This window comes from Heliangelus exortis, chromosome 12 (genome assembly GCF_036169615.1).
Source record: "Heliangelus exortis chromosome 12, bHelExo1.hap1, whole genome shotgun sequence".
Lineage (NCBI taxonomy): Eukaryota > Metazoa > Chordata > Aves > Apodiformes > Trochilidae > Heliangelus > Heliangelus exortis.
Genome location: NC_092433.1, coordinates 13,791,241 through 13,814,477, shown reverse-complemented (window position 1 = coordinate 13,814,477; position 23,237 = coordinate 13,791,241). Strand labels below are relative to the sequence as shown.

General features: G+C 40.0%; 1 protein-coding gene across 1 annotated transcript in view; it reads right to left on the bottom strand.

Moving 5' to 3' along the window:
• Positions 1-23,237, bottom strand: part of PTPRG (protein tyrosine phosphatase receptor type G) — a 385,824-nt gene that overhangs the window by 128,637 nt on the left and 233,950 nt on the right. The window contains exon 5 of the mRNA XM_071756171.1: positions 2,757-2,852. Within this exon, the coding sequence (XP_071612272.1) occupies positions 2,757-2,852 (96 nt within the window). The remainder of the gene's footprint in view (positions 1-2,756; positions 2,853-23,237) is intronic.

Here is a 23,237-nt window from a genome sequence, read left to right as displayed (position 1 = left end):
ATAATGTTCACTCACTGCAAAACCTGATTTTCAAAGGAACATTTGGGAACATCAGTCAAACAAAAAACACCTGCCAGCCTATAAATTCAGTACGTGCAGTACACATTCATTCCAACACAGCATTAGCACATTAGCAAAAATCCAAGACTTGACTTAATGGCAAATCCATCCAATAATTTCTCTGTTAAGATATTTACATAGAAAAGCATGCACAATTCAGTTCTCTAATGTATTTGTAAAAAAACCAGTATATTTTTAAAATCTGTGCTCTATACAAATGAGTTAGAGATAAGACTACAGCTTTGGAAAAAGGCAAACTGTCAAATTAGTTCTTTACTAGCCAAATCTGACAATCAACATGTGGCCACGGGTATCTTAGGAACATTTCATTCAAAAGTTACTAAAAATCAGTTTCAAAAGGCAACTTTTAAATAAGCTGCATGAAATGCTACCCATGGTAAGCTCACCCACACAGTGCCCAGGGAAGCAAAGCTAAAGGAACACTGAGTATTTGTGAATTAAGCTGTCTGTAAAGGTTTTTCAAAGTCATGCTCTGCCACCTCCACCACACCATACACAGCTGAGGAAATTAAAATGGTCAAACACAGCAGGGATCTGCAAAGACTTTTCACCACTAATTAATCTATTAACCCTATGTACAAAAACTCAAGCCCAGTGGAACAAATTCTGGAAGTTTGGCTCTACAAATCTTCCTCAGAGCAGAGCTACCCAGAAGGAAGAACTGATACACTCAGAAGTTTAATGGCATGCCACTGAATTATCATTTCAACCCAAAGGCAAGGAAAAAAAAATACCAGAAACTGAAAATCCTTTCCTTGCAATTGCAAAACAGGTTGTCCCTGGGTCACTTTGCCAAAGTATTACCTTACCCCTACTCTCTGGGAGCAAACAGAGTGTTTATCAGTAATGGCTTCAGATTTCATGGCTCCTGGAGCAAAGGAGCCCAGCTGCACGATCATCCAGACTTTACAGCCTAATGTCCTGTGGCCTGCAGGGCTAGAAATGATGAAAAGTATAGATTTCTGCTTCCCTGAGGGGACCACAACACTCGGTTGTGGTCCTAAAGAGCCTGAGGTCTCTTATAATCAAAGATGTTTTTTTAAACAGCATTACAGCCCACTTTAGGTTATTTTTAGTGAGTCTAATGGCTCCCTCAGAACTGTGCAAAGTGGGATTCGCAGTAAGTGCAACACCTGGCTCTGCAGGTGGGGAATACGAACAACAGTCCCACTACAATTTTAAGATCCTCTTAAAACAGGGTTTATGGAACAAATGTCACATCCAGACTAGGAGATGGTGCGACGTGGGGCAGTGCTTCACATAGCTAATGTGAAGCACATCAGGGTAATTTAGCAATCACATTCCAGGCTGATGATGCCATTCCATGTACAGCACTCCATGGCACTTGCTCCTGACCCAGCACACACACAGTGTGCAGCTCTGCAGTCTGGTCCAGATCCACTGACAATGCCTTGGGTTGGTCTGTTTCTAAACTTCTGTCTTGTAAAAGCCAAATTCAATTTACCCAATGCTTCCCAAAGCACATCAAGATTAAAAAGTCTGGGGAATCATCCTGCTATGCCACTATAAATTATCACAGCTCCTCCAACCTTACTCCAACATGAAATGCTGTAGAAGGGCTCAGAATTCCAGTGATGAATTTAGCATGTCTACTTCCACTACCCTGATGTTACAGCAGTTACAGCAATTTATGCAATACAAGGATCTGTCCTCTTCTCCTTATCAAAGCATTTGATCAAAATCAGCGATATGGAAAAAGACTTAATTTGAGCTGGAGAGTCAGGTTTGTCAGTCTAACATCACAAGAAAAAAGGGAGGTTTTTACATATAGGTACTTGCATATTCTTTTTCATCTGGCTTCACAAAGATAACAGTAAGATCATTTTCTTCCACTGTAAAACCTAGTGTGAATCCTTACAGAGAACCAGCATTTTCACATGCTCTTCCCTCCATTCTTTCCTCTCATTCGAAAAAGCAACACCTTGAGACATTTCAAAATCTTCATTAGCTACTTCCCACCCCGTGGTGCTATGGAGTTGCTCCAGCTCACTCTGTTCAACTCACCCTCCAGTCAGGAAGGAAAAACTCAGCTGCTGATGCAACATGACAAAAAGCCCACACTGCTGAACACCCCTGCCATGCAGCTCCAGCCTCCAGCCATGGCAAGCAGCAGTCTCTACCTCGTGCAGCAGTTTTTGAGCGTGTCAAACCAACAAATGAGCAAACCCAGCAGTCAGGCTCCTGAGGGTGCATAAATTCACTCATTCGGAAACCTGATCCCTTCAAGAACTTGTTACTATGACAATTTAGAAGAAGCTGCTGCAGATAAGATTGATGAAACTTATTGATTAATTTTCCCTCAACTTATGTTTGAATTTTAAGTTTACTCTAAACAGAACCAATTCAAGTTGGTTTGTTATTCCAGGGACCCCAGCAATATGCTTCAGCAGTGAAGTTCTGTGATAAATGTGTTCTCCAATCTGCATCTGTGAAGTAGCCATAAAGTCAGAACAATCCATGCCAAATTTTTCATTACATTTCTAAATATACTTATTTACATTTTAAATCACACATAGACAATACGAAATATTTTTCACTTAAGACAGGCGGAAACAAGAAAACAGATGTGTCCATTAAGCTTGAAACAATTCAGTGAATTAAACAGTACTTGGTGTATGTTTTGGTTTATGGATATAGCTCTTGTTTAAACTTACTTGAAAAAACACGGCCATGGCTCCTACTACCCTGTTTTCTAGAACTGCTGTTCCAAAACTGTCAAAGTCATCAGGATTGTAGAAGTAAATCTGCATCTGTAAAAATTAAAAACAACAACAAAATCACATTAGTGTTGATTCATACAACTTTCAAATGAGGTAATGCATGCACGTTGTTATATAAACCCAGTATTATGAACCTGAGATAAAGAAATTCTGCTGAACAATATTGTTTAACGAGCATCTTGATTAATAGCATGACTGCCCTACTGGGACAGTAACCAGGGAACAGAGTCAAAGCAATGCATTTTAATAACAAACCCAAGGATAAACAGTATGGCCAGGCTGTTTAGATGGTAAACTTTATGCTTTCTGCCAGGATCTCTTCATTGCTCATTGCAGGCTCATCTCCTACTCTGTTAAATGTGCTAAACATATTTATCTCAAAAACCATAGAGAATTTTTGAAAAGGATTTCAACATTTAGAGTTATTCCTTTACTCCTAAAGCAATTTGTAAGATAAAAGTCTGTCTCTATAGCAATGCATTTTTATGAGCCTCTGATATTCAGGACTATCAGTTAGGGTCAGACTTCTCCCTGACTTAGTTAAATTTCATGACTTTTATTTCCAAAGCATTAGTACTCGGCAAAAAGTAAAAGTGAGACAAAACCAGATATTTTGATGTCATTTTAGGACAAACAATAAATATTAATAACTGGGCAAACCTAGAGTGAAAGCAGGTGAGAATAACAATTTCCCTGAAACAACAAATGCCTCACAAATACAGGAAGACTGAGGACCAGCTTCCCTCAAACCCTCTGCTGCTGAACAATCCCTCCTTGCTCTAACACCCAGATGGCACCAATAAGGGCAACTCACAGAGCCCCGTGGGCCCTAGTGCTCATTTCCCCCTTGGTTCTTGTTCCATTTACCACAGTAGCTGAGCTCCCACTTCTGCCTCCCACTTTAAGACACTGCTACAGCCCCAGCAGTTGTTCAACCTCTCCATCCCACAAGAAGCCCCTAATGTTAGTCTGTCTGCATCAGCCATGATCTGCTCCAAAGGAGCATTTGGTTTACATCCAAAACATGCAGCACTCCCTTCTCAACATAACACCATGCAGGTGTGTGCATTTTCATGGAATAAATTCAGTATTGGTAACATTTGCTCTGTGTGCACTTTACATGTAATAAATAAAAAACATCTGTCTGACGGGAACAGCCAAGCCCAAGAACTGGACTTTGCAGCAGCTGCTCCTGGGGCCATTCAGGGATCCCCCCTGGTGAGTTTCACAATCCAAATCAGCCCTGGCTTGTCCGTGGGGGGCAACACTACTGCAAGACAGTTGTCCGTGTTCACTCATGGACATTGACTCAGAAAGAAAACCCTGTTCCTGGCTATGAAACAGGAACGTATCCATAAGGCTTCTCTGGCACTGGCCTCTTGTCTAAATCTGTGCATTCATTCCTGCTTCTCTGCTGCCCGTTAACCTGATGTTTTCTGACTTTTACAGCATTATTAGGTGACATGAAATAGCCACACAGTACACATGGAGACATGAGGTCTAACTAGGACTGTCCACGCATCCCCACACGCTGCTGCTCTGACCCTCCTGCAAGTCTGCCTGCAGGCAAATGCCCTGCTGGTGTCTTTGGGGCTGTTTGAGGTTTTCCAAGATCCTGCTGCATGACAAATCCTAACATACTCCCAAATGCAAGTGTTTTTCCCATATTCTGAAATTTTGTGTATTGCTAGATGAGATGATACCCTTTTGTCTTGCTCAGACAAGTTCCTATTCATGTTCACTGATTTTCCAGGCTCCTGTCTGTATATATTGGCTGTAGTGTACAATTCTGGCAAAGAACCTACACATCTAATCAGGCATCACCGTACAGAGAAAAGGCCAAGATGAAGATCAGCCTTTTCAGAGGCAGAGGTATTTTTTTTTTCAGCTGGATGATAAAATAAGACTACACTCCAAATGGCCCACAAAAAAAAAAAAAAAAAAATGAAAAAAATGTCTGGCACTCACTCTAGCTTCATAAAATTTGAAAGCAATTTTCTTCCCCTATTTTGGCCTTCCTTTTCCCAATCTATTCACAGCACACATTCACATATGCTGGCAATATCTCACAAAGCTGGTGGTGCCTCCAGGTTCTGACAACTCATGCTTTGAACAGATGCAGACTGAGGTACAGCCATTCATTGATGTAGAAATTAGAAACAGTTTGTTTCAGGTAGAATTGTTTAAACCTCAATTTAGCCAGCACAGATATAAGCTCACAAAACATGCACAAATTACATTTTATTCTCCTTTAAAATAAGGTCTAAAAGTAGGTATACTTTATATAAAACACTTCACTATACAGTCCTCATAGGAATTTATGAAGAAAAGTATCACTGAGTGAGTTCAGCATATGCCAAAATCATTTTGTATCAATTTTGCTCAGGGCACTTTAAAGAAATTAATTTTTACAATACACTTTTGGATAGCAGTGCAAAGGGCTTTGGTAAAAAAGAGTTTAATTCAGATCCCTCGTCTCAGCAGTGAAATTTCACAGACTAATCAAGAACCCCACTCCACCTTGATTACCATACACGTTGAAACGTTTTCCCACTGCTCCCTGGTGTTTTTCCAGAGAGTGTGGTTCCTCTCTCTGCATCCATCAAGTCAAGGGGAACTGTCTTGTATGAAAAATTATCATAATCTGTCATACAGTGGCTTTCTCATGTGTTCATACAGCTAGAAGGAACATTTTAGGAGTAGAATCTCCCAGGAATTGCTGTTATATAATTTATACACGCATACACTGCCAAAATATTGTTAAGAAGATGGTAAAGTTACATCCTCAAAGCTGCATGGTTCAGGCTGCTCATAAAACCACACCTGGACACTGCTGAGCACGGGTATTACCACAAGTTTCTAATTCCTTGATCACATATTGTTCTCTTGCATAATAGTCTCACCTGTTTTCCCCCAACCTACAATAAAATGTAAACACAGCTAATGCATTTTCGCTTTTATATATATTATACATAATCTTGAATGCATATATTAGTAGATGTTTAATTTGCTATTTTCTATGGATGACATAATGTTCTTTATGTACAAATCAAGAATAAGACAGTTAACCATAAAATTAATTTAACTGCATACTTAAGCCGTCTAAACATGCCAGAAAATTTTCATTATTACTCCTTATTATATAATTAGTATATACAATGTATTTTGCATATAAATGACTTCTACTATCTCTGCCTAGTAGTACAGAATGCAACAGAAGGGTATTTAAGCTAAAGAAAATGTGTATATTATTACAAAATGTTGTTTGTGAAATAGAGCATCATCCAGACTTGCACATCCAACCTGAACTGTGGCACTGCCTGACCTCAGCATCATTATTTTAACATTTTTAAATGTGATTTCACACTGGCTTCCATTTTCCAATTTTTTTTTTAAATACATTTTGAAAGGCTCTGAATCCCTTAGCAATGGGAAAGCCTGAAATACCCTTTGTAGTTTCTATAGTGTGACAGTGTCTGCAGTCAGAATGCTCTGGTCCATCCATCCCTGCTGACAGTACCCCAAATAGCCTTCTCAGAGGCATAGATCCCAGATGGCACAAGAGTCCTGTTCTCGATGGCACAGTATATTAGATTTATGAGTCTTCCATATCTAGCCCCATTACAACTAATAAGGCTTACGTGGAATTCCTTAATCTCAGATGTGCAACACAGCAGTATGCTTGCATGTACCCTCTAAAGATCTACCATTAAAAAACCCCATTGTGTCCAAGCAACTTGAAATTTTCATTATTTTGATAATGCTAAGCTGAAACAAACCATCCCTAGTGACACAAAGGCACTTTTCTTGCAGGAAAACTCTCCCCACCCTAAAATGCTACTAACAGCTACTGCAGCTACAGAGGCTGAGAGAGGGTAAGTTTGTTTTTAATGGATAAACCTTATTCTTTGACACTCTTCACACTCTTAAAAGAACAGAATTGTTTTCACTTAAACTTGAGAGATATTTGCTGTATGGCACAGATTAAGCCTGAAAAAAATCTCACTAAAGGGGAAAATCTTCAGAATGTTACCAGTGCCTTAAAACAGAGGATTAGAGAGAAAATCCTCACCCTGCCATAACCCAGGAGATAATTGCCAGCTACCCTATAAAACCATGTCACGTTTTCTAGTTTCTTCTGTCCAGAAAGATCCAGTGTCCAGCCACTACAATTCCCAAGCACTTCAGGCCTTTTTCCAGCTGACAACACTTGCACAGATGAATACACCCCACAGCTCCAACACCTGAGTAATTGACAGGAAGCTGAACATGAGCCAGCAGTGTGCCCAGGTGGCCAAGAAGGCCAATGGCATCCTGGCCTGGATCAGGAACAGTGTGGCCAGCAGGTCCAAGGAAGTGATTCTTCCCCTGTACTCAGCACTAGTGAGGCCACACTTTGAGTCCTGTGTCCAGTTCTGGGCCCCTCAGTTCAGGAAGGATATCGAGGTGCTGGAGCAGGTCCAAAGGAGGCAACTGGGCTGGTGAAGGGACTACAGCACAGATCCTATGAGGAGAGGCTGAGGGAGCTGGGGGTGTTCAGCCTGGAGAAGAGGAGGCTCAGAGGAGACCTCATCACTCTCTACAACTCCCTGAAAGGAGGTTGGAGCCGGGGGGGGTTGGTCTCTTTTCCCAGGCAACTCTCAGCAAGACAAGAGGGCACGGTCTCAAGTTGTGCCGGGGGAGGTTTAGGTTGGACATTAGAAAGAATTTCTTTACAGAGAGGGTGATCAGACATTGGAATGGGCTGCCCCGGGAAGTGGTGGATTCTCCGTCCCTGGAGATATTTAAAAAGACACTGGATGTGGCACTCAGTGCCATGGGCTGGGAACTGCAGCGGGAGTGGATCAAGGGTTGGACTTGATGATCTCTGAGGTCCCTTCCAACCCAGCCAATTCTATGATTCTATGAACTCCCCAGCCTTTGCCTCCACGCTCCTACCAGGCCACAGGGCAGGCACTCCCAACCTGTTCTCTGCAGAAACATCCTTCTTCAAACAAGTTCTTCCAAACTCAACAGAAACCTGATGGCAAAACGTCAGGCCCTGCTTTGTGCTTATGAGATTTTGACTAAAACCAAGCTGCCATCATGCTGAACTGGTAAGGACAGGCTGTCCAGAACAGGCATGTGTTTTACTGAGAAATACTGCCCACCAGTGATCAGTTCTGAGTTCATTAAGTACAATTTGCCTCTGAATGATTAAACCCTTTTTATGAAATGCCACTGGCTTGCAAAAACAGAGCCTGCTTCAAATGAATGACTTCTCCCCACCACTCATCCACAAATAAAAGGCTCCAGCTCTCTGCTTGGATGCTCCTCCTCTTCTTGGCAAGACAAACATCCAGACAGAAATCACCATTCCTGTGCATGACATCTTTGTGCTCTTATCCCACTACAAAGACAGAAAGTTTATATCCAATGCAGGCTATCATGGCTAAACTCATTCAGCACTTCTGAGAGAAAAGCCACAATGAGCATTTGATAGATCCCAGAAGATGTGAGTGAGTTCAAAGCAATTCTAAGAGACTGGAAACCAGGCAAGTACACTTTCCATAGACAGATGCCAAGTATTTTAAAAATAAATAATTGAGACTTTTAAATTGGGCTGCTATCACCCTGTGCAACCTCCTTCAGCAGATTTCTCTTCAGATTAAAAAATGAACAAAGGCTCATTGTGCTGTCACAGATGTGGAGTACAGAATACTCAATAGCATCAGGAATTCTGGTGGAAGGGAAAAGATCATCAGAATTAGCTTTCCGCTCATTTCCTTCCAGCAATCCAAGGACTACCATGCAATTTAAAGCTAGAGAGAAAAAAAAAAATTACAGGCCAGCCAATTTTTGGATGAATCAGGCAACAAGACACAGACACCACAGCTATGTGGTGCTTTAGAGACCGAGAGTATTTTCAGAAAAGCAAAACATAAAGGCATGGCAGGTAGATTGCAAATCTTTGCAGAGTGGCTAAACAAAAATTTTGAAACGTCTGCTTTAAATGATAGAACTAATCACTGAACATACTAATTTTTAATTAGCAGCTCTGCTGCTTATATTGTAAGAATAAATTATTCTCAGCCACTTTTACAGCTGTATTTAAAAACTCTTGCACAAAAACAAATTCTGTGCTAAGATTATGAATCATACATGATTTTTCTTAATTGAAAGCCTGTATGCAACTTACTTTGGCTTTAAATATGTGCATAGATTTCCAGCAAACCAGATGATGTGATCCATTTGGCTTGAATAAAAATTTTCTACAGAAATAATGTAATCTTCACTGTAGCACTGAAAATTCAGAGTAACCATCCTGCAGTCTGTGTGTTTACTGGAGTGTGAGATGTACACTGGGGCAATAAAGTCTGATGTTTGACTTCTCATCATATTCCCTTTTAAAAACCCATGAAAGTTATCTGTTATAACATATTCCAAATCTGCTTAGAAAAGGCAAAGGGGGAGGGCAAATCGTGATGTTTTCAAGTTCAAGCTTGATGTAATAACACAGAGTATACTACGTTCTTTAAAGAAGACAAAGTTGAACAGGAACAGATAATGGCATGTTTTTCCTCCCTTGTCTATTATTCATCACTGAATTTTTAACTATAGCTGGGTAGGTACAGAGGTGTATTTTCAGTGTCATAACTTAGTAGTTTACAATGCCTAAAAGTGTGCTGGGTAAATTGCAAAGCAAAGAGTCAAGACAGGGTCTTTGCCCTGAAGTAATTGCAACTTGAAATTAACACAATGCTAGGCTGAAAAAAAATCAAAGGAGTTGAAACAACAGGAAGAGTGAAGATCATACTGTGAAATAAGAGAATTCAACTCACTTTAGACATTCATATGCCTCAGAAGTACGATAAATCTCTCTTTAATCTTTTTTAATAGTAAGCATTAATTACTGCTTTGCTGTCTACAAACAAAACAGTAGGTGTATCTATGTTAAAAGTGAAGACTAAGCAATTTCATAGCTGTTTTCAACCTGAAAGTTGGCAGTTGTTGCATGTTCTGTTCCTAACTCTGAACAGCATTTAAACTTGTGAGTGGTCCAGTGACAGCCCAGTAGGAACAAGAATGCAATGCTTGTGGGATCGCCCTGTGCTTCAATTCAATGCTGAATAACAGCCACATCACTCAGTATCTTGGGTGTTAAGTCCTAAATGTTAAGAGAGAAGTACCCTGGCAAACCAGAAACTTCCCTGATTTCTACTGACATAAATAAATAACCTTTAGGCCCACTCCTGGCCCGAAGAAGAAAATACATCTCATGTATATCCACAGAGTCATTACACAGTGAAGATGTATTTGATGCTAAAAAGCTGCATGTTGCATTCATTTGTATTCCATAATATGAAAGCAATGGTTTCAGTGTTTATGCTTTCTGTAACATGAAACTTTTTTGCAATTGCTTTGTACTCCGACTAACAGCCATATGATTCACCATGAAATGAAGTCTGGAAAATCGTTTTGGATAAATGGAACTATAAATTCAATAGAATTTCCATGACAACATAGATTGCAACACTCTACCAGAAGTAAAATCTTATAAATCATTCAAAACCAACAAAAAATCAGCAGTAAGTCTTCCCTTTCACAACACACAAGACCCCTGAATTATAAAGCTTGGTTATTAACCTATCCATGCAGCGCCTCTCATTTCTGATCCTCTTCCTATTTACAAGTCGTGTTTCATATCTGACCTCCTTCCAAACACAGGAAATTGTAATACTAACACTTTAATACTAAGATGTAAACAATAATTGAAGCATAATGAGCAGGAGGCTTTTTTAAACCTTTCCTCCTTTTCTCTTCTTTTGAAAATGTTAAAATATCTTAATCTTGTGGTAATTACACCTGTGGATCCAGATACACCAGAGCATCTTGTTAAACTCACAAATTTAGGAGGCTCTTTTTCTGGAAACGTGGGTGGTAAGTGTACAATAGGGTGTTCAGTCAGCTCGTAAAAAGGATGTGAACCACATGTCCAAGGGATGGAAGAAATCCAAGGAGAGGAGGAGGTAAAAATTAAAAAAAAGAAAAAATATTACACCACACAGTATTGCTCATTCGTATGCTACCAGCAGAGGGTTCCTGCCATACTGTATTTCACTTAAAGTCCAAGGATTTGGAATGAAATTATTTCTGCAAGACCTTCACTGCAATTTAAAAATCACTATTGGTGCTGCCTTCATGGCTGTGAGAAAAAACTTGAAAATGCAAAGCTCTTTCTGTCCTAAGAAGATGAAGATGACCATAAAACCAAATGAGAGAGAAATAGCTCACTATTGGCATTGGAACAGGCTGCTCAGGGCAGCGGTGGAGTCACCATCCCTGGAGGTATTTAAGAGTGATATAGCCACAGTTCTTAGGGATATGGCTTAGTTAAGGACTTGCCAGGGTTAGGTTAATGGTTGGATCTCAAAGACCTTTCCTAATCAAGGTAATTTTGTGAATTCTTTATTCTGATTTTTGGGCAGGAGTATTTCTTACAAGTCAGATCTTTTGTTAAGGAAGCAGCAACCTTGGATTGCAAAGATTCATCTTCTCAGACAACCAGAGAGTTTCTGCTGTCTTGCATAAAACTTCCCATTTCAGGGCCTCATTTCCTCATGTGTCAACTACAGTCATTGCCCATCCTTTCCTCACCTGGATGTTTTATGAAGAAAAAGATGAAAGACTGGAAATAAATGTGAAGAATGACAAGCAATTGAAAAAAAAGTGAAATAACCACCATTTGGAGTGGTGTTGGAAAAACAGAATTTGGGAATTGCTGTTCATTTTCTCACTATGTACCTCATGGAGACAGTACATGGCCTCTTAATCCTCACAGCAACTTTTGAACAGCTCATCTTGGACACAAAGCTGATGTCACAGGAGCTTGGTGCAGCCGTGTACTGCAAGGTGCTGCATCCAGATGCCTAAAGGCATCTTCCCAGGCTTCTTGAGGTCAGCTGTGGTCTTTCACCGGTCTTTAACTCTGCTGCCAAGCTGTGCCAGAGACTTTTTGGTTTGTTTCCTGAAATAGTTTTGAGTTTCACTCCCAGTGGCTTTGTCTAACCGTGGCATATTCCAAACAAGACAGCAAGCTCGTGCTTGTGGGAATATGCAACATTGAGGCTCCCGTTTAAGAGGCAAATTTTGCTTTCTAAAACTGTCCAAATGGAAAAATTAGAAGCAATACTTGGCTGCTGGTGGGGCTGAAAAACTGAAACAGGCAATTTAGGAAGTGGCTAAGCACCAAAAGCCACACAAACTAAAAATAAGCAGGACAGACTCACTGTATGAACAGAATAGCTCTGAACTCAACCAAAAAGGGACTGTTTCATATGCTGTCTTCATCTGTTTCCCATGGTCTTCCTACAAGGAGAACTAAGCTACTGAACAAAGAGTTTTAAACTTCAAAATACTCCAACTGTCCATACTCAGCTCATCTTTCAAGAATCCATTTACTTTCTTAAACATCAAGAAGTGCTGCGAGAATGGAGAGAACTGCTGGGATTTCCTAGCAAAATCACTCCAGCACTCTTCAGGGAAAAGAAAGGAACTGCACTTTAAAAATAAACCCTACAGAAGCATACTTTTTCTAGCATGTGTGATTAATACAATTTCATATAGCATTCACTTTAAAGATGCCCTAGCACAAGTATTCATTCCTCTGAGAGCTCACATCTTAGCACAAATTATTCTTTTTGTACTGTGGAATTCAGAACATCCTGTGTGGTTTATTTGGTTTTTGTGTTGTTTTGTTTTTTGGGGGTTATTTTTTTTTTTTTTTTTAAGCTGAATAAGGCAAGCTTTTCCAGGAGGCTTAATGATCTTCATATGCCTCAGAACAAATTTTGAAATATTTATAGTTTTGTTGCATCTCTGGATTCAAAGCCCTACAGCAGATGGGGCATGTTTTCAGAAGCATTTTGCTGGGCGAAAGGCCGTTCCTGTCTCTGAGGGGATATGAAATCCTCCAGGCTGTACACTTGCAGAGTTATTTTTATTCATTAACTGTGAGGTATATGGGCAGTTACAGCAGAACCAGCTCATGAAAAGAGTTTACTTGCAGAACTTAGTAACAAAGATAGCATGGGCTTTCCCATATTTTGCAGAATACGTATGCCAGGAAGCACTGGAATCCCAAAGATGAAGTAAACTGGGTGCTCAGATATCTCAGTAGCCACTTGCAGTTCTAGGTTGCAGGGAGAGCATTAGGTCCTCCACTCCTGTTTGAACACAAGAGGTATTTTTCCAGTGCAGCTGCCTCATGTCAGTATTTTACCTCAGGTTTCTCAAAGGGCCTTAATATGCAACCAGTGAGTACACTATATCCTTTCCAAAAGTCTGAATCTCTTGAAAATATCTCGGACTGAAATTCCTCCTCACCATGGGGTGCTACTCAAATTCCACAGTGTCTTCCATGTAATATCTCTGTCTTTCTAGCTTTCTTTACCTTTGTCCTCTGACTGCTTTTCCAGAGCAGAAAGTGAAGCTCAATGTTAAAAAGCTTCGAAACTTCTTGTCTTAGCTATTTTGTTTACAGACCCACAGAATAGCTTAATATACCACCTTAATGGCACCAGCTTGTTAAGGCACGATTCTTTATTAACACGAGCACATAAAAAGACCTGGACTTTAGCACAGCAAGAAGCAAAATATTCAAGTAAGCACAAAATTGATGGAGGTGAGGTTAAAGTGCTAGAAATTGTGAAGCCTTTAGTGTTAAAACCTTGCCTGCTGCTACATCTGCAAACTCATTTGCCAACCCATTCCGTAATTGTCCTTTGTTAGACGTCAAAGTTATCCTTCCATGCTTATGAAACAGAAACACAAATCTAACTCCCCCTCTCATACTCACGTGCTGGTATGAGCCCCAGATGCCCTGACAAGACTCCTCTGGTGCTTGCTCATGGCACCACCTTATACAATGTAAGATGAACTCTCAGCTTTAACACCTCCAATTTCTTGAGGGCGCATTGATGTTGAAAGAAAACCATGTTGAACTACTTTGGACTCCTGATGAACACAGAACCACTACCAGATTAGCATCTGAGTCAAAATTTTACTGGCTTTGGTTCAGTACAGTTTTTAGTATACACTCCATGTGGGACTCATGTCCCTGCTCAGACAGGCTCCATGCCAGCTTCATCCCTTCCCTGTACTCTGCATTTTCATAATAAAATCTAGTCTCAACCCAGAGACTCATATTTCCACCCAGGCTCATATCTGTATATTTCTGAAGGCATCTCTTCTGAATCAGCATCCCACATTTGAACACCTCACCTGAGAAATGGGCACCATGTAACTTCTGGGTTTCAGTCTGACAGCTGCTTGCTTTTCTCCAGACTATGGGTGCCTTTGGCTGTAGAAATGACCAACCAAATTAATTCCTGCTTTCTGCCAGTGTTGTCTCCACCAGCCCCAGATACTTGGGTTGTGCCTGGAACGCTGTCTGGAAACTGGAAATGCTGCAGCCTCTCCCTGTCAGGTCACAGAGAGATGCCCCATGCTGCCTGGGGATGTGGTGAGCAGGGAGGGGATTGCCTGCAACACAGAGCCAACCAGACTATTGTACCTCTTCCCAGTACATTCACCTCTCCTGGCACTGTTTTGCCACAGCAAAAAATGCCTCAGTGGAAATCGTGAAATATGGGAGTCGCACAAGTAAAGTCTTTCACATAAATCTGATAATTAACCTGCATAACTAATTCCTCTTCTGGCAGCAGGCATAGGTTGGAATAAACAGTCTGCTCAATACCTACTGAGAGAAGAATCCTATATTTCATGTTTACTTTAGGTAAGTATAAAAACCTAGGGACAAAGGGCCTCAAAGGGTCAAATTCCTTGCAGTTTCAACAGAGTGCCCTGAATAATACATAAAGCAGCTATGCTCTTATCCCTAAAACCACAGGTGTGAACCAGATGTCATGCTTATCTTCTCTTGAGATTACAGCAAACAATTGCACACGTTCAGAATATAAAGTCAGCTTTGGATCAAGAAGCCTGAAAGATATTAAAAGTGAGGCATTGAAGTTAAAAAATTCAAATATTAACCTACAAATCGCTGATCTATCTAACAGCCAGTTTATAGCCCATGCTTTATAAACACTGTATTTCTTTTACTTAACCTTTTAACAACAAGATGCATTATGCATCACAAATCTGTGAAAAAAATACTTGCATAAACATTGGTTTTGGTTATCAAGGTATTGCCAGATTGTTCAAATATACCTCCACCTATTAAAAATACACCATGGCTCAAAGAACAGAATTAAAGTTAAAACCTTGATCCAAATTTTAAACTTCCCCATTATTGTAATAAAGGTTTAGAAAAAGGTGAACATACACCACACTCAAATATTAAAAGGAGATAAAACCCCAAATGTTATCTCTAAGATTATTTTAAGACTGTAGCAACACAGTAACAAGATACAGTGCAAATGGTGCTGTAACCATACACCCGTGATCATAACCAACCACCTAAGAATTCATAGGCAAAGAATATTCCAAAATGTCCAGTTTCAAGAAAACTGTTTCATCACTCAGCTTGTGAATGCCACTACTATGCTGCTGGTTTTAAATGGGGCCACTTCAGAAAAAGACCAGGGTCCTCCTCATCAGATGCACAAAATAGTCATGCCCCAGCATGTTTTAAATTTCATACTCATATCGCAGTAATTTCTCTCTTAAAATAGGTTCAGGCACCACCTCCTGACACCTCAGAAGCAGTAATGCTCGCTGCAGAGGGTGAGGGTCTGGTGTTTCTGATAGAAGGTTTGTGTCTGATTTCAGGTTTTTCCTAACTTTCCTTTTCCACCCTGGCTAGTTTCAGTCTTTAATCCAGCATGCCTGGTTTCCTTCCACAGCATTCCCTTGTCAAACACACACTCCATAGTCTGCCAGCATCTGATGCTAAAGGTCCAGCAAGACAAGTCTTCCTGATTTATAACAGAAATATTGCAGGTTTTTGATCAGAGCCTTAGGTAAGAAAGAGTTGTGTTTACTCAGTAATCCTCACATTCACTTAATAAAAACATGAATCTTGCTCTCACAGCTGTAGAGAAAAGGTGGTGAATGTGACCTGAATCCAACAGCTGTAATGTCATCTGCTTGATCTTGAGGGATTTGAACTACCCTGTTCATACACCAGTATGCGGCTGTGACCCAGAGCTTCATTCTGTTCTGGAGCAGCAGAGTCTGTGACTCCAGGGGAAAAAGCATCCAGTGTACTCATGTTAATACACCAGAACACAGAGGGTTCCAGGCTAAGGGGTTAATGTGATCCGGTCTGTAACACTTAATAGTCAAACCTGGCTTGAGTTGAGATCATAAACCCAGGTTGTCCAGCTCCATGGAAACACTATTGTTTTAAACATCTTTATAACCTTTTGTTAAAGATATAACCTTTTTGTTATAAATATAGGATAAAAATTAAGGACAACACAGAAAAATAAGAATTCCAAACATAAAAAATTAGTTGAGCTTCACCATCTGCCTTAACCCCCAGTTCTGTTAGTGAATGGGTTTTTCTTACAATGACAATCTTTGAAAGGTATTAAACACAGAGATAAATATTCTTCAGAAAAATAGTGGAGATAAACTAGAGCTAGTTCTGAAGTCCAGTCCTAATTTCTGCAGAAGAAAATATAACAGCAAAAAGAAAAGAAGTGCACAGAGAGATAACGCAGGTTCTGCAACTGATATCTGCAACTTCATTACCGTGGAAAACAGGGAATGAAAGGGGCTGTTATCAGCCACTCCAACACAGGGCACAGCTTCTCCCTGCCTCACTGGTCATGGGATCACAGCCGTGCTGAGAAAGGGAGTGTGACTGGGCTCACCATGCCAGGCTCATATCAAACAGAAGGAAGAAAGAGATAGGAAGGAAATGAAGTGAAATGGGGGAAGAAAAGGAGAAGCGAGCAGACAGCATCCGTATCTCTCATGCTGAAGCTGAAAGATTTAAGTGAAGTCAGTGGCAGCTCTGGTGGATTCCCACACTGCTGCTCTGAAAAGGTGAAAACACATTCAGGATCACGACTGGCTTCCCAGAACACCCAGTGGTTGGTGTGTTGGTCCTGAGAAGCTGCACAGGACCACTTTAGGATTGTTTTGTTCAAAACTCTGTTAAATCCTCTTTCCAACCTGTATTTGCTGTTTACAGCTAGAAGACAATTTCACAAGAGGCTCCTCAATTCATGCACTTTGATATACTGCATTAAAACTCTTCCTCCTTATTGAATGTGCACCTTCAGTCTTTCAGGGCTCAGACCCTTAGCTATATCATAAACCATATCAAGCAACATCTATTTAACTTCTTTGGGATTTCATGGACCTTTGTAATCATGTACCCTGAGTCCCCTTTTCCAAGCTGAGCTGTCACAACAACTATTGAGATTCTTGTCTCATGGAAACTGTTTCACATCAGTGAAGGTCTTACATGCTTTTGGGATGTACAAAGCATGTTTGAAGTTGGGCTGTCAGAATTAAGTCATACATACCATGGAGTAAAGATTTCTCCTGTTGATCATTTCCTAGTAATTTCTCATCATCTTATTTGCTTTCTTGCTACTCTTGAGCACTGAGCTCACATCTTCAGGGAGGTCTGTAAGGACTCTGGGAACACTTCTTTGAGTGGCAATAACTAATTTAATTTTCATTACCACTTGTGCATACTTGAAGTCTTCTTTTTAACCCAGTTAAACTAGAAAATGAGATTTATATGATCCTGCTTTGTGTGTATGTCTGCATATCACACGTCAGTTCCTTGAAATAACTTTAGAGTGCATTGACCAATTTCATCAAGACCTAAATGCTCACTCAATTTCTCAGACTTTACACTCATACAAATCCTTTGAAATTAACTGGTGAAGCTAGAGGGACCCTATTGGTTTCATTGGTGTGGATCAAATACTGAAGACTTTCGTCCTCATCCACAAAGCATTTCATCACCACATATAACATGGGCAGAAGCCATCATAGCAGCTGTCACGTTCCCTCCAAGCTCAGCAGTGCTGTACACAGCTAAGCTGGGGCTTTTTTGACTTGAGAGTTATACTGCATTCATTCCTGCATCCAGGGATGTACCAGGCACACCAGGTACCTACTTTCTTTTACTCGGTGGGATTGAAATCAGTAGGTGCAAATTCTCATGAGTCACTGAGAAAACCCCACCATTTGAATCTAAGCGTGCACAATATTAATGGAAATCCTCCATTCTGTTAAATATTGTAATACGGAACTTTAATCATAAAGCCTCACAGTATTTAAATACTTCAGGCACTGTAGACATTTATACAACTAGCAGTGGATGAATTTTCAAATAGATACTTCTGAGTAATTATCCTCTTGAGACAGCACCAATTGCTAAATAATGCTTCAGTTTAATAGCACATAGTTCTTAAATGAACAATTCTGGGGCCTATTAAATATCTCAGAAATGTAACGAAGATGGAGACAAATACCTCACACTCCATTTTAGTTTTTGTGTGGATGAGGAATAGGCCATTTTTTTCTCACCTGTTAGCTGGACTTAAAAGACAACTCCTAAGAAAACCAAGGTAGCCCCTCCTACTTGTTCTAATAAAGCAGGGTACGTAAATTTGTTCTTCCAGGCATCAGCAAAGGTTCCTTACAAGCAAAATTAGTACTGAGACTCCTGAATGACCTGCTATGTCAGCAAAAGATATCAGAAGAATAATAAAGATGGGGTACCTGAGTGGAAACTCCTGCAAATGCCATTATTTTTATGGGTTAACTGGTGAAGGAATAATTGGTCTGTCACTCCAGAACACACCTCTGTCATTCCAGGTAAGAATTTCCAAGTAGAAAACCACAGGGAATAGAGACAGGATTCAATCCAAACTCACACCAGTGAATCAAGGCGTGACTGGGGAGAGAGTTTTCAGATGAGTTTGCTTTAACACTACACAAAGCTCTAGAGTATCAGGAAAATGCAGAGCTCTTGTTCATAAATAATGCTGTCCTTTATTCATGTTTCCTGAAGATGCTTTTCCTAAAACTGTGTCATCTTGCATATTACTTACTACTAATAAAAGAGCCAAAGGAAAGTAATCTGCCTTGTCTGGTCACCTGTGAATAGAGCAATTCAGCATGTCTCTCCATAGTGAAGAAGGTTGCCTTTTCACAGTCAAAAGCAGAAAGATGGAAGCAAAAAGCATAAAAATACATGTCTCCTCATCCTGACACCATTTTGCCTCTCAGGAGGCATTCAGAACCTTTAGAGATCACAAACTCTCCAAAGCAAACCATGTCAGATTGTGTTTACCTTCGTGGTGGTTCACTCAATGACCCAGCTTCATTTCAGAGGCAGCCACCAATAATGCAGAGAAAATGCCACTTACTTACATGGAGAAATAGAAGTTAGAATTATGACAATAAAGCCAATTTTTAGTAGCTGACTACTGACCTCTGACATCAAGTAATTTCATCATCATTTGACAGTTTGTCATGAAATGCTTCTGTACTTAATTCTACTTTGAACGACAAATGAAAATAAGATTAATGATTTGATAACTTGGTGATCAAAAATTTCCATTGTACTTTCTTCCTCGTTAGGAAAAGTTACATTAAAAAAAAGGAGAAAGATTAATATGGAAGTGCCAGATTTAAAGCACTGATTGAGGACTTTACATAAAAAAGCTCAAAAAGTAAGGACAATGAAGTATTTTTAGGTGTGTAATAAAACACAGCATTTTAACATATATATATGTCACTTTGGGTTCAGCATGCGATAAATTTCCATTAGTATCTCACTGACAACTGAAGCCCAGCTGAATACTAAATAAAGCTGTGTGGCTTTTCTGCTGAGCCACACTGTGGAAAAGAAGGAAGGTCTGAAAAATGTAGGAAAACCTACACACACACAATCTGTGTGTGAGGTTTAATCCCCAGCAATGCTTCGGTAGCCACTGCAGAAATAGAACTGGAGGGATCCAGCCACTCATAAGCACAATCTTATAACATGATATAACCATGTGTCCTAGACCTAAACATGGCTTTAAACTTGATCTTAACCTCCAAACAGCAGTATTAGACCTAGTGTTGGTTTCTGTGGCTAAGTCATCAAGAGAAATAGAAGCATCACCTCCCTGTGTTTTCTGACCCTGAAATTAATTGAGATTTAATAAATGCATAAGACAATTTTCAGAGCCTTACATGGAAGAGGCCTTTATAACCATTGTGCTGAGACCTGCTGGAATGGCACTCCTGGTATTCAGATATAAGTTTGTACAGATGGAGTCTCCTTTGGACACTATCTTATGATTTCAGTTAATGATGGTTCAGTAAGAGAGGATATGAAGACTACGTTCTCAATAAATACAGCGACTTTATTACTCTGGTGGCTAAACCCACCCTGGGATGTTTCATACCTGGGACTTCTACAACTACAGCTCATTCCTCAGAAAGCCACACTCCCATTTGTAGATGTTCAAAATCTGGCACCACTAACAGCCTCTGCATTGAAAAAATCGTGCTAACTATACTATGTCCTATCAAATTTAATCTTCTAGACAAATGCAAGAGTGTTCATGGACACATACACAGTGTCCTGCCTCTATTCACTTACCTTTTCAGAATGTAATGCACTTGACCAGTGCAACCTGACGACTGCCAGATGAATGCAATAGGTTACAAGCAGAGTAACAAAGCACAATCAATATGCTTAGGTACACTGCCCTAATTGTATCACTTAGATTTTTCTTTTCACCCCCACACAAATAAAACAAGTTAAAACAGCACTATGCCAGACAGGGATTAGATCTGAGGAGCTGGATGCTGAGAATAAAATATGGTCAGTGAGAGCTGGGTTTTTAAGCAGGAGGCTCAGCCTGAAGCCAACCCCTGGTACACTACTGGGGCCTGGGGCATCCTCCCTGCTTGGTGTTCCTACAGGATCCAGCCCATCAGACATGAAGCCTGGTTCAAAAGAGGCTACAGAAAGCCAGGAAACTACAGGACTTCTGCACTGTATTTTCAGCTCAGATAAATGAACCTTAAAAAAGAGGCATGGCTTATTTGGATTTTATCTGGCCTTAACAAGACACACAGATATATTTCTGGGGAACGATGGTTTCAAGAAGACCTAATGTGTAACACAAGTTATTGGAGCAGACTTCACTTAGGTGAGATTTCCTCCTTCTACATCACAACCTGATTATAGTCATACAAATCTGAGCTGATAATCACGATCATCTTGCTCTTTTCCATGTTAAGAGCAGCATGACATAAATAAGGATGAACTTTGCTAAGCAGTAAAAATGCCAGGCACTTTTCTAAGTACGTGATATAAAGAATTTTCCCCTACTGTTACATCCTCTTTATCACATGCAGAATTTTCTTGTATCTCACCAAGAAATAGTAGCTATATGCATATGTTTTTAAAATATTCAGAGCTTCCACATATATACACATACACCCCCAATCTTAGGGAAACAATAGATCCTTTTTCAGCAAGATGCTGTGAAAAATGATGTTTCCCCTTAAATGTGTGAAATTACAATGACAATTACAACAGCTGATTGTCAGACCACTACAATCTACTTATAAAGCCCTGAGAAATTTTAGCTGTTTGCAAAATAATAGTCTTCAACAACTTCCAAAGGCCTTTGTTAATGCCTGTCACCAGAGAGGATGGAGATAATGCAGGAATCCCACCTGCCACAGGAATAAATTGACATTTTAACATTCTTAGCATGATATTGTTGATCCAGACCTCACAAAGGACCACCAGGAAAGTTAGCCACAGTGTACTCTTATTTTTCAGTGCATAACAAACCAAGACAAAGCTGTGTAGTTTTGATTTTTGCCTGTGTTTTCCTAGCATATTTCACAGAGAGGCATCTTTGTCACTCTGGACGTTTCAAAAAAGCAGTGACAGGCAATGATTTGTTTGACCAGACCTTGACTCCTCAGATCCCAAAATTTGGCTTTTCTAGGAGTTATAATTACTGGGGGCAGAAACTGATTCGATGTTGTCAAGTGACAATGATGGGCTCTTTCTCTCCCTCTCCCTCTTCCCCAAGACTGATGTTACTCATTTAGAGGAGGTCTCTACACAAGACAATCTAATCTAATCTGCTGAAACCTCAGCGAGACCTGGCAGTATCTCAACTGGAAAACAGTTCTAAAATTAATAACAAGAAGACCTTTCAGTTTAACGCCTTGGCTATCACAGATACCTAATGGTACACTTTGCACAAGTGACACGGACAGTGGCAGCAGGAGAGGAACAAAGAGCAGAATTACAGCAGATTCCTCACTGCCATTCCAGAACAGAGTTTAATGCAGAGTTACATACCAAACAGCCAATTTTATTTCACAGTTCATTTTGTTCTGTGAGGCTTGATGATCTCAGTCTCTGCTCATGTAGAAAAGTCTTAAGACAATTCAGTGGGAGCAAGGGTTCCTTTTCTGCTCTGTATGTACTGAAAAAATAGTGGAGGCTTGTCCAGGGACTGCAAGACTGATGTGACAGGGCACCATTTCTGAACCCCATCGTTTTCTACTAAGTAGGAAGAAAAGAATTAATATCTTAATTTGTTAATTCCCAATTAATTATAATTCAACTTGGCAAGACTTAATACAGGAAAATGTCTTTACTTTCCCATCTTGTGAGTTTTTGGAAGACTGTGGGACAAGATGATTGATGGAAGCCTCCAAGCTTTTAAGTAGTAGATATTATAACAGTTTCTTTAGATAAGTGATTTCCCCCGTGTGGAAATGTTAGTTTTAATGAAATGAAATAGCCTTAATTGGTTGTGATGGGAAGTAAACCCTGAGATAAACATTGCATAAATAATTCACATCGTTCCATCTGGGGAACTTCTTCCTGAATTGCAAAGTGTCTCCAATCTGAAATGCAACAGACATTATTTTAGCAGCAACTAAAAAAAAATGCAGACTTCTTCCAATATACTGCATCTGGAGTGAAGAGCATCTGTTATCTGGAGCTGAGTGCATATTTTAAACCTTAGTTTTAGGAAGTTTTTTGATTCTGGACTAGAACATTTTCTCCCAACACATGGTCTTCCACCAAACTGGTCTCTGCTTTAACTGGATCTAACTTTAACAACTTGATCTATCTGTGAAAATTTATGTTTCCCATGGTGTTCCAAGTTGAATATATAAAACCTTTTTCCTCTCAGTTTCCACTGTGCTGTGGCCAAGGCAGCAACTAAAAGGCATTTGGATGTGGAAGTGTAGTATTTTTCATTCTGGTTGTTATGGTATATGATTCTATATGATTCTATTCTATATCTGCATTTATTACTTTTTCATTTTAGGAGTTAGTGTCCTGTCCAGGAAGAGCTTCAGGAACTTTTCCCCTAAGGACTCAAAGTCGGTCTCCTTGTTATACCAGAAAATGTGTCTGATGGCAAATTCTTTGCAAAATTTGTGGCAATTGCCACACCC